The sequence below is a fragment of the Megascapheus bottae genome, chromosome 4, assembly GCF_031878675.1.
Source record: "Megascapheus bottae isolate mThoBot1 chromosome 4, mThoBot2.hap1, whole genome shotgun sequence".
NCBI classification, from domain to species: Eukaryota; Metazoa; Chordata; class Mammalia; order Rodentia; family Geomyidae; genus Megascapheus; species Megascapheus bottae.
In genome coordinates, this window is record NC_143512.1 from 43,490,954 (window position 1) to 43,506,658 (window position 15,705).

At 42.2% G+C, this 15,705-nt stretch overlaps 1 protein-coding gene across 3 annotated transcripts in view; it reads left to right on the top strand.

Moving 5' to 3' along the window:
• Pik3r1 (phosphoinositide-3-kinase regulatory subunit 1) overlaps positions 1 to 15,705 on the top strand; it is a 76,943-nt gene that overhangs the window by 56,331 nt on the left and 4,907 nt on the right. The window contains exons 5-10 of one of the 3 annotated variants that reach the window (XM_090331766.1): positions 1,719 to 1,850; positions 2,599 to 2,800; positions 3,002 to 3,081; positions 13,884 to 13,986; positions 14,794 to 14,892; positions 14,996 to 15,176. In XM_090331766.1, the coding sequence (XP_090187892.1) occupies positions 1,719 to 1,850; positions 2,599 to 2,800; positions 3,002 to 3,081; positions 13,884 to 13,986; positions 14,794 to 14,892; positions 14,996 to 15,176 (797 nt within the window). Of the gene's footprint in view, positions 1 to 1,718; positions 1,851 to 2,598; positions 2,801 to 3,001; positions 3,082 to 10,299; positions 10,366 to 12,176; positions 12,441 to 13,883; positions 13,987 to 14,793; positions 14,893 to 14,995; positions 15,177 to 15,705 lie in introns of those variants that run through there. The other 2 variants (XM_090331768.1, XM_090331767.1) reach the window with 2 other exon arrangements.

A 15,705-nucleotide genomic window follows, 5' to 3' on the forward strand; every position in this document is an offset into this window, starting at 1 on the left:
GATTCCAGACCTTATGCTTAACTACTCTGGTCCATACTCCTGATTTACTCTCAGTACTCCCATTGATAAAGGCAGGAGAATGTAGTGTTTTATACATCATTCTGCCTTCTGTGAGCTGAGTTCTTGGGTCCCCAGGTAACTCACCTTAGCCTTCCATCGCCAGTGTGCATCCTTCAACAGCAACCAGGTATATCTCCTCCTTTCTAGTTACCCATGGGTCATTCCTGCTCTCAACATACCCGCTTCCTGCTGGGCATGGCAGCTCTCTGTATGTTGTGAGTGTACAGAAAAGGCATTTGATTAGTGTCATTCCTTTACAGAATTACTTTATTTCCTCTCCGAGCTGAGGGATTTACTGGACAGATGCTCAGTTTATCTTTCTTCTGCCTTAATCTGATGTCCACACCTTAGATTATTAGTTATAGGGGAAAATGTTTCAAAATTTTTCCAATTATTTTTATGGATGTATGCTACCAATCTGTAATGCTTTATTATTTAATTATCACTTTATCAGGTTATGTTTCAGTTAATTCTCGCAAGGAGTGTGTATGCCTGTAATACCAGCAATGAATGAGGAATAGGAGGATAATGGTGCAAAGCTTATTTGCAATGCAAGACTCTTGCCTTAAAAGTAACTAAAGAGAGAGGTGGTAAGGGGGGAATCAAGGGTGTGGCTAAAGTGATAGAACCCTTGTCTAGCAAGTAAATCCAAGTTCCACCAATAACATAAAGTGATGTTAATTCTGAGATTTAGTATTTATCAATTGAGGTTCAAGGGGATTTGGCAATTCTCTTTTTCCTGCTGTATGACCACCGTCTCTAGATAGGACCCTTTTTAGTCACAGCAGACTATGGAGAGGCCTGATCATTTTCCTTAGGGCTGTCATAACAAAATATTACAAATCAAATGGCTCAAAAAAGCATATTTCTCACATCTCCTGAGGCTGGAAACCTCAGATGAAGCTGCAGGCATGTTTGCTCTCTTCCCAGGGTCTTTCTTTCTCCCTCAGATGGCTGCCTTCTCGCTGTGTCTTCATAGGCTCCTCCTGTAGTCCTTGCTGTCTCTCTGTGTGTGTCTTAATCTCCTAATAAAGATGCTGGCCACTTGGTTTTTTCGTTTTGTTTTTTTGCCAGTCCTGGGCTTGAACTTGGGGCTGGAAGACTGTCCTTAGGCTTTCTCAAAGCTAGAGCCTCTACCACTTGAGCCACACAGCACCACTTCTGGCTTTTTTTTCTATATATGTGGTACCGAGGAATCGAACCCTGGTTTTAATGCATGCTAAGCAAGCACTCAACCATTAGGCTATATTCCCAGCCCTGGCCACTTGTTTTTAACTCAGATCACCTCTTAAAGGTCCTATCTCCAAATATCATCACTTTCTTTAGGATTGTAGATTTAGGCTTCCAACAAAGACATCCACCTGGCACTGTAGCATTGTGGGAAAATTTGGGTGTACCATGACAAGTTTAGCGCTCAGTGGCTGGCCATGCTTAGTGCTTGCAATGTGTGAAGCAGACATGCACAAAGAACAATTGCACCACTGAAAATTTAAGGGCAAGGCTTCATGAGAAACATTTATGCTAAAAAATATGTTTGTCCCCACATTGTGTCCTTTTCTGTGCCACACTTTAAGTCCCCTATTTGGAAAATTGGCCCATCTGAGATAAAAAAGAAATGTTTGAAATATTTAACATTTCTTTAAATGTCTCTTTCCTAGATGCTGCTTCTGTGGACTTGGAAATGATGGATGTGCAAGTCTTAACAGATGCTTTCAAACGTTATCTCCTGGACTTACCAAATCCTGTCATTCCAGTAGCTGTTTACAGTGAAATGATTTCCTTAGCCCAAGGTTTGTTTTCTCAGAACCTCATTGACCACATTTCGAGCTGGGGATGTGCTTGCCTAAACAACAAAGTGCTACAAAAGAGATTGTATTTACAGAGTATTTGTAATGTCTCCCTCCTCCTTCAGTGCCACCAAAAATTTCCTCCTTTACTAAGATATCAAATAGAAGCTCCAGTCTCCTTGACTTAGAAGCCTGGCCATATGTTGAACTGGTGAATTGTTCACTTTTGATCAGTATTACAAAGGCCATTGCAGCTGGAGGGACACAGTGTTCCACGAACTAATGTCAGATTCAGGGGAATCTTCGCCAAGTAACAAAACTTGTTGAGGGAGGAGGGCTCAGAGTTAGGAGCTAAGGTGCTTCCTTCGCTGCTTTGGGTACAGGAAGTTGCGGTTCATAATCTTCAAAGTTTAACCCCTGATACTTATCTGATGTGCCTTAGAATGAGCCAATCGTTTCAAGCTGCTTGATGCAGGGAGGTTTCTGCCAGCACGCCCTGAACAGCTTGTTTGTAGGTTTTTTTTTTTTTTTAAAGAGGAGTTTCTTGCCTTTTTATTTGACTTGAGAGTTTTACTTTCTCACAGTACATGCTTAATGAGAAGGACAAATGCCCTATGCACCTCTCCTGAGGACATTGAGAGCAGGTCCCACTGCGGCTAAGGGAAAGAACAGAAATGATTGAGGTATTTGTTGACTGCAATCTAGAGACAGTCTTACTCGTTTTTTTTTTTCTTTTCCTTTTAACCTGTAGAAGTACAGAGCTCTGAAGACTACATCCAGCTATTGAAGAAGCTCATTAGGTCACCTAACATACCTCATCAGTATTGGCTTACACTTCAGTATTTGCTAAAACATTTCTTCAAGCTGTCCCAAAATGCCAGCAAAAATCTCCTGAGTGCAAGAGTGCTTTCTGAAATTTTCAGCCCTCTACTTTTCAGATTCCCAGCAGCTAGGTAAGTGAAAGAAGAGATATGTGTCTTGGGTGGGCAATTAGGAATGATGAGGCTGGCCCCACATTCAGGGTCATGGGTACTATAAAGGTCCTGGTTCATAGATGCAAACCACATGCACACTTACATCGCTGCAATGTGCACAGATGAATACAAGCTTCCTTTGCAGGATAAGCTGTCTAATAAAAGCCTTCTCTCTTGCAGCTCTGATAATACTGAAAACTTCATAAAAGTTGTAGAAATTTTAATCTCAACTGAATGGAATGAGCGACAGCCAGCACCAGGTAAGGCTTTGTAACATTCATCATTAACTTACTATTCATTGTTTTTGAGCCTTAATAATGGTAGTGTTCCATTGCTGAGGTAATTGAACTTGGCAGTACAGTTATAATCTGTGGTAATGGTTTCACAGAAAAAAATAGTGGAGTGTTAATGCATGTGGTAAACTATCTGAATTTCACCCGTTGCAGGTTTTTAAATTTATTTTCTTGCTTTCTGTATCTGCTGGCCTTGAACTTGTTACCTAGTCCTGCTGACCTCAAATCCATGGTCCTCCCATCTCAGCCTCTTAGTTTTGATGTGGATTGTGATAGCTCCCTGGACCTGCCACCTTGTAGGCTTCTACTTGTTGAATGGATTTATGGAGTTCATTTTAGTTGTTGACATTTTTGTTTTTCTTCCTAATACTTACAAAGTAGGGGATTCATAATTACTATATAATTTAAAGTATTTTGGAATGTGTGTTTTGGAACCAAGTACACTGAGAAAATGTCTGTCAAAATAAACATTTTCAATAATGCAAGCAGTATGAAAGCAGGTTCTCTGAAGCAAGTTAGAGCAGGCTAGACACTTCTTTGAAAGCAGTCTGGCGCTCACTTAGCCATTTAACAAAGCAGGAAATGTAGACTATGTGAGCAGTGGTTTTAATTTAAACCGACGTATTTTTCTTCTACTGTGGGGAGCCCAAGCAACCTTTGTTGGCTGTATGCCCTTGGGTAAAATCTAACCAACAGAATCTGGTTATTTAGAAGAGTGATTCCAAGTCCTGAAACCTCACCTTAAGACTGCTAAAGGTACTCCTTTGTAGTCTTAGATTATACCTGGAGTTGAAGTGGAACCCCTGCACTTGCTTAGGTGTGCAGATGGCCTTTTGCTGCATCTGTATGGTCAGCTGTGGAGACCTGGGGGCCCGTGGTACACAGTGGAGATCTGTATTATGCTTTACAATCAGGTGATTCATAGCCAGTTTGCATCTCGGCAGGGTAGCTTTCAAAGCAAGAGCCTGACCTTCAGGAATAGGCTATGAGATAGGAAAGAGAACCACTTAAGATCCAGAAAGACTTTGGTTTAGGGTGTATGACTTCTCAGGTCATTTGGTAATGGATTTGTTAGTTCTCTGTGAGTGTTCAGGGGCTGCCTTTGTGATGAGTAGCAAAGAGTGGTTGTAGACCATGGTACGTCTTTCACTCTCTCTTGAACAGCATTGAGGTATGACAGAGGAGGGAGAGCTGAGCCCTGCTAATATTGAAGGGCAGGCTGAGGCTCTTCCTGGTCATCTTAGTGACACCTGCATCTTTCTGGAGTTTTTGAGGATTTCTAGTATGGTGGCATCAATGGTTGAACTTGATTAGTCTGACTGGTACCAAGTGATTAAATGTCTCCTATCAGTCTCAGCTTAATTTGGCCAAAGCAAAAATTTATTGGCAGCTCTTTTCATAAATGCACCCTTAAAGTGGCTTGATATATCAAGGGACCTTCCATTCCTCTATTAAGAAAGGAGGATTAGTTCCATCAGCTCTGCTGAAGAATGACAAAGCCTTGATCGCCAGCTAGATCATCCCCGGATTCATGCAGCCTCTTCTAAGAAAAATTAAATCTAATGCAGAAACGAGCCACGCCGTTTCCCCTTGCAGACTGTCGTAGGCACATTGAACTTTGTATGGGCCTTTTGGAAGGAAATGGATGCTGTGCTATCTCTCATTTGTGAAAACACTTATCCTCCCCTGCAGGGGTGAGAGAGAACACCCCCTTCCTGAGTACCTTTGCCCTTTGGAATGTGAATGATTGGCTTCTAAGGCCTGGCAAGATTGCAGCATGTCCTTCTTTGCAGACCCAGCCTGTGCTGGTCCCTGAGGGTTTTCAGCGCATAGCAGCAGCTTACTGCCAGCAACTAGTCATAAATCAGTCCTTTAGGATAACTTGCTATGAATAGAAATGAGTACTTGAATGCTATTTAGATGCTTACCAAAAGCACCCATCTATTAGGGGCGTTTAGACATCTTTTCATTTTTAGCAGATAGAATTTGAAATAATAAACAAAGCTGATGATATTTGAGGCCTTGGTACCACATCAATTTAATTATATACCACTTATTCAAAGTACAATATGAACTCAAGGGAGACAGTGGGTGACTTGTTAGAGTAATTAAACAGATAAAGTTCATGGAAGAAATATGGCTTGAATTGGGCTTTGAAAAAAGGTGGGACACTTTGAATATGGATGGTAACAATAGCATTAGTAGTGTCCAGACAAAATGTTGTCTGGAGTTTCCAGCATGTCATAACTAAAACTGCATAGTGAGCAGAGCCCCAGTCCAGGCTAGTAGCTTTCAAGGTAAAGCTCTAGATTCTTTCCTGAAGAGACAGACCTGGAATCTCAGCACTTTGTCCCTTACTGGCTTTGCTAGCCTTTTTGCCAGAATGCCAGAATGGGGACAGATCCTCACTCCTGGGGTTATTTTGAGGGCTATATGAGCTGACATACACAGAGCTCTGCAGCTTGGTGATTGGGTGACCAGGATGTCAGCACCACTCCTCCTGTCACCTTGCCCAGGTGCCTTTGCACAGTGTACAAAATGTCCAACTATACAGTGTCCCCAAACATTACTGCTGACTTCATCTACACCTCAATAAGGCCTAACCCTGCTTCACGTGCAAGTTAAGAGAACTCATTCCAATATATTTCGTTCCCAGTCCCCTTTGCCTCATATCCTTGACTGTCCTGTAGTTTCCCCATAGTTCAACCACATTAACTACATTTCTGAAGGACAAGCTTGTTCTCCTTTTTCACTCTGTCCAGCATAGATCTGGGCACAGGATAGTGAAAAACTGAGTGGGGTTTTTTTTGTATTTTTTTTTTTGACTCTTGTTAAACTCAGTCTTCAAAGAAGTTTTAGGAACTGTGTCCTTCAATGTATCAGTAGTTGTGTTAAGTAAGGGTTCTTTTTTTTTTTGATGGAGGGAAACTAAGATTTGCAAAGGTAACACACACACAGAGTACGTTTCAGAACTTTGCTGATAGTTTGTTACTAAAAGTCTTAAATACGTTTCAAGCTGAACAGCAGATTGGCTGGAATCATTAAATATGTAATAGTCACTCTGCTATACTTAGGTAGCTACAGAACATTTGCATAGGGCAGCCAAGGTAAAAACAGGTCTGTTTAAGACAAGGTGCCTTTGAATACCACCCTTCCTAAGTGTGTTTACATATTTCATATTTCATGGATATATTCAGAAATATTAATGGAGCATAATTGAAGTCTAGTATTGCACCCTCAAGGCTAGAGTAGAAAATAAATGACTCTTTCTCCCCCCTGCCCTTCTACACCTGTCTATGTTAATTTTTAACCATCAGCACATTGCACAACATTCATCTGAAGAGACTGATTCATAAATCTTGTTTTAAATGCTCTGGGCTTGGTTTTCAACCAAGACTAAAGCAATCACCTCAGCAGTGAGAGGGAAGTGAATTTAATTTCAAAGAGTTTTGCATTTTTCTGTTTTTTTTTTTAATTGGATTTCAAATGTGGTCTAATATTAGAAGGTTGTTACAATGGTGAGAAATGAAACCTTGAAAAAATTACACATACTGAGATGGGCAGAAAAGGATAGAAGCCAGCCACCCTAAGTTTTAATAAAAACTAGCAGGTTTGGGGTGATGAAGTGATCGACGCCAGCCATCTCAGTGGGTGGGTGTTGGGCAGTACAGTTGCACAGTTTTGCTTTTGTCTCTCAGGGTAGCCTTCTCTTGGCTCTGGGCAGGAGGAGCTCTTTATACCAGGTGAGGGGTGTACATTTTTTATGTCTCTGGTAGAATGTGTCAGATTTTTTGCATATGTAAACCTGGATTTCTTTATAAATTGAAATGGACGTTCTTCCTTCCTACAGTCATTATAAGAGCACTCACTGGATATAGAGCTATGAATTTGCATCTTCCTGAAAGACCCTTCTGTCTATATTGTCTTAAGTTAAAAATAGGAAGGAAGGTCTACATTTTACATTTATATGAAGACTTTGGCTTATTGAGCATTCTCTTGCCCCCTATTTCTCCCCCCACCTCTATTTTGTTTTTAATGATTTTTGTTCCCTCATGATAGATAGTCCAGTGAACCTTTTAAACACTAGGCCTTCCAGGTCTCAAGCTTCTTGTGAACTGTTCACTGCTTGGAGGCGATTCCTGCAGGCTGAACGTTTCCATGAAACGTTCACACATTTTAATAATGGAGACATTCTCCTGACAAGTTTATTAAATCTGCTGAAAAATGAAATCAAGGTCTGTTTTTGACTCGTAAATGAATTTCACAAAACTTTGGGGAAATGGGATATATATTGTCTTGGGGAATAGAGAAAATAAATAAAATTAGTCTTCAGTTGTGTGTAAAAGATTTCCAGTGTAACCAACCCAGATGCCCCCCTTGGTAGATGATTGCATCAACAAGATGTGGTATTTATACATAATGGAATTCTATGCTGCCATCAGAAAGAATGACATTGCCCCATTTGTTAGGAAATGGAGAGACTTGGAAAAAGTCATATTAAATGAAGTAAGCCAGCCCCAAAGGAATATAGGCTCAATGGTTTCCCTCATTTCTAACAATTAATACAAAACTTGGACTTTCCTAGCAGAGGATTACAGTAGTTCAAAACCTACATACATAAGACCATAAAAGATGAGGCAAAATGAAAGGACCTCCAGGATATGGAAACAAGAGCTATATAATGAGTGAATGTTGTTCTTAATGTACTATGTTATTTTTTATCCCCTTTGTTGTGCCTTGGTTATTCTCATATTACAGTATCTTGCCTTGTAATCTAGTATATTGTATATATGTTTATTTGAAATAGGAAAGGGAAGGGGGAAAACAAGATGAGTAGAGGGGGTGGAGGGAATGAAATGGGGACAAAAACATGAGAAAGGGGTATCAGTGTGTGAGAAATAATGCTCCTACTATCTGGCGAATATAATTGTAACCCCTCTTAGTTATAATAAACATTAAAAAGTTTCAGGTATAGATCTTTGCAATCCCAGATAAACTGCTGGCATTTACACACATTTTTCTAAAGGAGCTCATGGCTACATGAAAATTGTTTTCTAAGTTATGAAATCTGTATTATTAGTGATTTGTGTAGATAGAATGGCTGTTGTACAACTACGTTGATTAGTTTGTGTGGCATTTTGAACCTGGGTAAGTATGGAATACAATTATAGTTGCTTCCAAGCAACAGTTATTCTATACTGTCAGCAGAGGGCGCCCCTTTTAAGCTAATGAAAAGCATGTGTCTTACATAGATCACATTCCAAAGACAAAAATTCAAAGGGAAGGATTGTGTTCAGTTTCAGTAATACAATAGAACCTCTATAGATGATTAGACATTGGAAGAAATTGGTGTGAAGTAAACTTTCTAAATCTATCATGAAACAGAAAATGTCCCGTTCTAAATCTATCATGAAACAGAAAATGTCCCGTCAGACTTAGAGATCATTTCAGTGGTTGAAGGTTTTGACATGACTCACCATGTGGAGAAAAGTGTATTCGAAGCGGATGTATCCAGTGTTTCTGCCTTTAGAAAGTCCGTCTGTTTTTAAAAGTAGGGCTAGATCATGCAGCTCCAGAGAGGAGAAAAAGGGTATTTTTTTTTTAACAAACCAGCTCAACTAGCTGGCTCCATTAGAAAAATAAGTTGTTTCAAAGAGGAATTGGTAAAATAATTTTGACTTTGGGCTTAGCAACCCTTGCTGGGTATTTCCAGTGAACCTGAAGCTGTTACTTTGTTGTTGGCCCTTGTGGATGATAGGTGAGCTGAAAAAGAAACCAGAAAAGCCAGAGTTTTTGTTACAGGCTGAAATGTTTTTGCATGTGTCTCAGAACAAATCAGTTTGGTTTCACTTACCAGTTTGTACTTTCTCTGGCCAGAGGGAAACAGGTACTGGGGCAGCAGTGGTCAGAGAATGTAGTTTAGGGGCATTTGTCAGGTTGTGGGTTAAATGGAGGCATGTCTTAAGTTACTGTTGTGCTATTATGCCCGGTGAAACTGTGGTTTGCCCTGTTACTGTTCTATGTTGATGCATAAGAAAAGCTGGCAGGGGGGAAAAAAGGAGTAGCCAACAGTTTCAAATATAATGCATGGCAACTTTCTCCACTAAAGGACAAGAACCTGCTGGAAAGGTGTGTCCTCTGTCTTTCTGTCTGTGCCCCCACAGACCAGGGTAACACACGCTTTTTCATGATTAGAAAGTCACACAGCCTTGCAAACCTGTCTTAAAGTGGACCTCATAAAACAGTCACCGCAGGCTTTGCTGCTTCTTTCTCTCGCAGGCCGTGGTCTCCCTGAGGACCCCACCTTCTGCTCTGGGCACTGGGGCAAAGTGTGCCATGGCCGGGGTGGGGGTGGGGACCTCCTGGCTACACCTGCACGGCCAGCCCGGGGAGGGAGAGCGAGGCGCAGTGTTCCGGGCTCGTCCCAGCGTCCCAGGCCTGGACAAGGGAGGCTTTGATTCTATTTTTTGCTGAACTAGCTCAGCCACTTCCTGTGTTCGGCCTTGCAGAGCGCCTGGCTTCACCGCCGGCGACCTGAGCCCGCCCGCCCACGGGCGCGCCCGCCCGTGGAGACGGTTTGGGGTCCCCTGACAGTGCAATGGCCTTCTCATCTCCTAGGCGGACGGGAGCAAGAGTTGGTCTTGAAGCACTTCTTGCGCTAGCCGTGTGTCAGCCGATGACAACTTTTGACTTGGGCCTCCCCTCCCCCCTCCCGAAATCCCTAGCTCAGCAAATATTTGAACCTGCCCGAGTTAATCGTGAAGCTGCGATCTTTATCCGGGAGAGACGTGCGCGCCAGCGCCGGCCAGCCGGCCGGGGCGCCTTCCCTCCACGCACAGTAGCGAGATCCGGTTGGCTTTGCAGTGGGGAGCCGGCCGTGAGCGGCTGCCAGCCAGACCGAGGCACCGAGCCGCTCGCCGGGCCGGCCGGGACTTGCGGGGCTGGGCGGCGGGGGGCGGAGTGAGCGCGGCCGGTCCGGAGGCGGGCGCTGCGCGGGGCGGCCCTGGCTGGCGAGGCGGTGCGAGCCGAGCCGGCAGGCCACCGAGCCCTGTCCCCGCGCCCCGCTGAGCGCGAGCCGCGCAGCTCCGGCCGGAGGGGGGAGCGCGTGGGGCTTGGCCCCCTTTGGTAGAAGAACAGCGCTTTCGGATTCTTTTTTTTTAAGTATATATATATATATATATATTTTTTTTTTTTCCTCTTGTCGGATACGGGCGCCGCAAAGGGAAACCGTAGAAATGCATAACCTGCAAAGTAAGTTGCCTTCTCCTCCGCGCACCCCTGCGCCCCCATGGCCAGGCTCCTCCGTCTAGTGTGCGTGAGCCGCGTGCGTGCACGCGTGCCTGCGTGGGGTGTGCGCGCGTGCGCTGCACCCCGTTAGCGCCGCCTGGGGAGGGCAGATGGGGCCTGGGGAAGACACTCCCCCCTCGTGCTCCAGGGGGTCCCTGCGGGCCCATGGGTGGGAGGGGAGACTAGGTAGGAAGTTCAGAGGGAGGTGATCAGAAAGTGCTGGCCTGGACTTGGGGGGCCCCCAGGCCAGGGCTTGCTGTGCTGGTGGAAAATCACCTGTCTCGCCTGGGGCTCCCACATGGAGCCAACAGCCTGGCTGGTTCCCTCCCAGGGCCCCAAATGCCAGGGCTGGCCCCGGGCTGGTTAGGCAGGACTGCGCGCCTTCCTGGTGGGGACAGGGCCAGCAATTTTTTGGTTAGATTGCCCATTTTCTGAATCCTGTCTGGGCACATACCCCACCACCATGGCCCGCTTTCAACCATTCTTTCATCTCAAATTTTAGGTTTACCTAAAACCTTAGGCAAATAGGAAAGGAGAGGGTTGGGGAGGATGGGACCACCCTGTCTGGTCTGGACTCCTATGGCTAAGCAAAGCAGAAAAGGATCTCAGGTGAGCAGCACCTAGAGATGGAATGCCTTGGTCTGGTCTTGGGGTGTACTGCATGGTCCCAGATTTGATGGAAAGCCCCAAGGGCTTCTCCATTCCTTCACCTGTCACACAGATACATGGCACACACATGTACATGCATTACAAAGCCTACTCTGGTTCTTTCAGTGAGCCACATTTGCATTGGAGGGAGGTTTCTCCCACACATACATCATAATATTGTGGGTGTCACAAGAGACGTTGGCTCACAATGGGAATATACATTAGACTCTAGTGAATGACAAAATTATATGCAGCATGATTTGCAGAGAAATCGATTTCCTTGTATACTGCTAAGAAGAAATATTTGTTCCCAAAGTGAGGCATTTGAGCTAGAGTAAAAAGAAGAAGAAAAAAAAAAGATTACATCACCCTCTCCTGCAAGCGCTCACTGAAGGATGGGTGGCTGGTGAAATACCTTGCACAAAAAATTATCTCCCTACTCCACTCTGCATATACAAATGTATCCTATCTCTGGAGGAGACAGCTTCTTCGTTAGGAAATAACATTAAAATGCTTTTAATGTGACCGTTAGGGTTTTTTTATGCAAATAATAGATATTTAATAGACATTCTATTCCTGTGAAGAATTTTCATGGTTTATCTATGAAGTCTTATTTTTTTCTACTTTGAAATGTTAAGTAGAAGAATTGTTTTCTATAGATTTTTATTGTTCTTCCTAATGGGATATGTTTATTTAAGTGCTGAACTTGAATTGTGGAGAATCAGAATGAAATCTTCTGGGCTCCTGGTCATTTCTCCTTTTAATATATGTGGGAGATATTTAAGGGCTGTAAAACAAAGCTTAAGGATGGCATTCTGGTGCCTTTGTAAGATTTTCATACCAAAGAATGCCTGGGCTATCTATAAACCCAGATGTACTGGAGAAGGAAAAAAGCTACAAGCTGCAGCATATCAGCTTTTGTCAGCCTGCCAGCAGCCGGACGTACCATGCAGCAAAGAGTAATAAAAAGGGAATTAGAGAACTTACTGCTGCAGGAGAACAGTGAAATTAGACACCTTTGGACAAGATGAGTGTTGTAGACAGTGTGACTGGATTACATGCAGGTTCTTGGTAAGGGTGGGACTCTGAAGGCTGGCATCAGAGACAACTGATGAAGCAGGAGTGGTCTGGTGACATTTTCCTGACTTGATTGGCTGAGATGTGTGATGTAATAGGTTACAGTACAGCCCCCTTATAGGTTTTAAAATGAATTCCAAGACACCATTACAAAGAAAGCCGGACTCTTTTCTTATAACTGGTCTCAGCCAAGGAAACTCTCGCACAAATGTACAACACTGTTTGGACTATGGAAGACCTGGATTTAGAATATTCCAAGACAGATATAAACTGTGGCACAGACTTGATGTTTTATATAGAGATGGATCCACCAGGTAATACTGAAGGATTAATGGAGAGACCTAGTTACTTTTGTGGCTTTTTAATTTAAAGAAAAAAAATTAACATCCTCTTGAGATTATTTTTATTCATTTGTTCCACGTTTGATAAGTTGACAGTTAAACTGATTGTGCAAAGAGGCAGCTCAGGCTGTATGGTGGGGTCAAGGCTGATTCTAACTTGAATGGATGTGAATTTGATTCTACTTTTTTCGCTAGTGTCTTTTGTTAATTGTAGTCTTTTGCTGGCTGGGCTATCTTGTTAGATACTGTTCCTTTAATTAAAAGGATGTCCTTTGTGCTGCTTTTCTGTGCTAGCAGTGGCTGAGCACAGTGTGGTATTTGGCAGTGATAACACTCGGGTCTTTACAAAGCATGTAGAAATGTAGCAGTGATTGCAACTCAGTTCTCTGGGATCTGAAACTCTTATAAATCAGCAGTACAGACTTTGCTTGCTCTGTACCTTATATTAAAGTACTAATGTGGGGAAAAATAAGAAGTGGGCTTGCCACTCCTTAATCTTAGGCTTTGCTTAAAAAAAATTGCTTTAGGATTCTGAAACCATTTTCGCATAACTTAAAATAGTAGCAGTGCTTTAAATTTTACAGCCTCAAATTTAGCTAAAAATCCTGTTTATTTCCTAAGAATTGTTTCTTTCAGTATTCTCTTTTCTCAAACTAAAAAAAAAAAATCTAGAAACACTGTAGTCTTTGCTCTGTCGGTAGTTCCTGTGCAAGTGCTGATTTGAAGTTGAGGCACGGGGGACAGGGTTTTAGTCAGCCTGGCATATGGAGCACAATTTAGCCGACCCAGTAGTATCATAAGCAGCAAGGAGATTTAGGTCACAGATGAGTTTCTTAAAGTGGCTTTTGGCAGAACAGTGCCTGAAATGCTAAGATTAGAGAAACCCAATTCCTCCTCTTTTTTTTTTTTTTTTTTTTTTTTTTTTTTGGAGTTACTTCAACCTGCATTTGTGCAGGACAGAGTGAGGCCAAATTAGTTTTTTATAATTAAATAAAAAGAGAACATAAAAGCTAACTCATTGTATTCCTGTTGCTCATCTGTTTGTAATTTCTTACTTTATGCATGGATTGGACTGATAATACTTTTAAGGGATCTAGAATCATGACATATAGAAGATGTCATGACTCTGGATTTATTCTGGAATTTCTTCACATGGCCAGCTCCGTTTGATTTTTAGTCTTCAAGGTTCTGTCTCTACCTGTCAGCTCTTCTTTTTTTCCTTTTCAGCTTTGCTTCTTTTTGAGCTATACTCTGAAACTATCTTCCATGGTTCACAGAATTGGGTATTAATGGTACTTCTTTTGCCTTTTTTTTCTTTCTTCCTTGTTGTAATGGAAATGTTACTTAGCTCTTATTTTTACATGATAAACTGGAGTTTGGATGACACATGACTTTTTCTTTCTCTTTTGCCTGCAGCACTGCCCCCTAAGCCCCCCAAGCCCACTCCTGTAGCCAACAACGGTATGAACAGCAACATGGCCTTACAAGATGCTGAATGGTACTGGGGAGATATCTCGAGGTAAGGCCACACAATCCTTCATTTTCCCTAGATACAGAGAAGCTTAGAGACAGAAAAGCACCAGCTTGCTAAGTTCCATTTTTAGGATATCATCCAACAAAAGCATGAAGCATAGTTGGTTCTCTTCCAAAGACGACGAGAAAAGTCAGCGAGCACTGGCTAACAGTGGGCGCCGGATGCCACAGGAAATTAAATACTTGGGAAGTTTCATTATTGACAGAGATGTCAGTGAAGCACTGGGCAGGGTGACAGGGCTAAAGGAAAAGACCCTCTCTCCAGTAAGCAAAACTTGAAGAGTTCATGTTATTGTCTAAAAAAAAGAACAACCCCCCCCACACACTTTTCTTAGCTGTATGTTGGGGGTTGGGGGAGAGTAGGAGGGAGTAAATGAGGAGGTAGGGGTCAGGATTTTTATGCTGATTTGTCAGAGATATATGATTATACTACAGATAAATGAGTAGTCCAAATATGAGTTCATTAATTTTTTTCCAATTCTCATGGCCTATTTTTATTGACAACATTTCTATAAAAACAGAAAAAATCATTAGCTCTGGAAACTACAATACCTAAATACAAATCTGTGGAAGCAGAACTCTTATTTTTCATTTGCTTTTGCTGTGAACCTAAATCTATGCTAAAAAGTAGTCTGCTAGAGGTAAGGGTATGGGTGTCTGCAGCTCATTGGCAGAATACTTGGCTAGCATTTGTGAGATGCTCTGATCCCATCCCTGCAGAAATAAAAGTCTGTGAAGAAAAAAAAAATCTGTAAGCATACTGAATCCTGGTCTTGTGTCCTGTTCATTTCAGGGAAGAAGTAAATGAAAAACTTCGGGATACAGCAGATGGGACCTTTTTGGTACGAGATGCGTCTACTAAAATGCATGGGGATTATACTCTTACACTAAGGTGAGTTAGAGAATGAGGCTGGAGTAGAGGTATTTACATTGACACGAAGACATTTCTTTATAAAGAATTTTTAATCCCATTATTTTCTGTGCTGTATTTACAGGAAAGGAGGAAATAACAAATTAATCAAAATATTTCACCGAGATGGAAAATACGGCTTCTCTGATCCATTAACCTTCAACTCTGTGGTCGAATTAATAAACCACTACCGGAATGAATCTCTAGCTCAGTACAACCCCAAACTGGATGTGAAATTACTTTATCCAGTATCCAAGTACCAGCAGGTAATAAAAATCGAATTCCTTATAAGATGCTTTCCTATTTAGAAAGCATAGCTGGGAATGATAGTGTATAGTTATAATCCAAGCACTTGAGAGGACTGGAGGACTCATGAGTTCAAGGCCACATACATAGTAAGACACTCAAAAAGAAAAGAACAAAAGTCTAGAAAATATTTTGAAACACATGAACTGTAGAACTCAGGTATGGAAAACTTTATGATCACAAAATGGCAATTTTATAATTAAGACTTTTTTTTTCTATATTGGTTGTTTCAGTATTTGACTACTGTTTCAGTCACGGTACTGTCGGCCTCATGCTCTTACTTTGTTCTCTTACTCAAGGCTCATTCTTAACCACTTGAGCAACATGGCTCCGTGTCCAGCTTTTTATTGGTTAGTTGGAGATAACAATATTATGAACCCTACCAGGGCTGGCTTCAAACCTTGATCTTCTCATCTAAGCCTCCTAAGTAGCTAGGATTACAGGCAGGAGCCACCAATGCTTGGCTTACATACTTAATCAACTGCATTC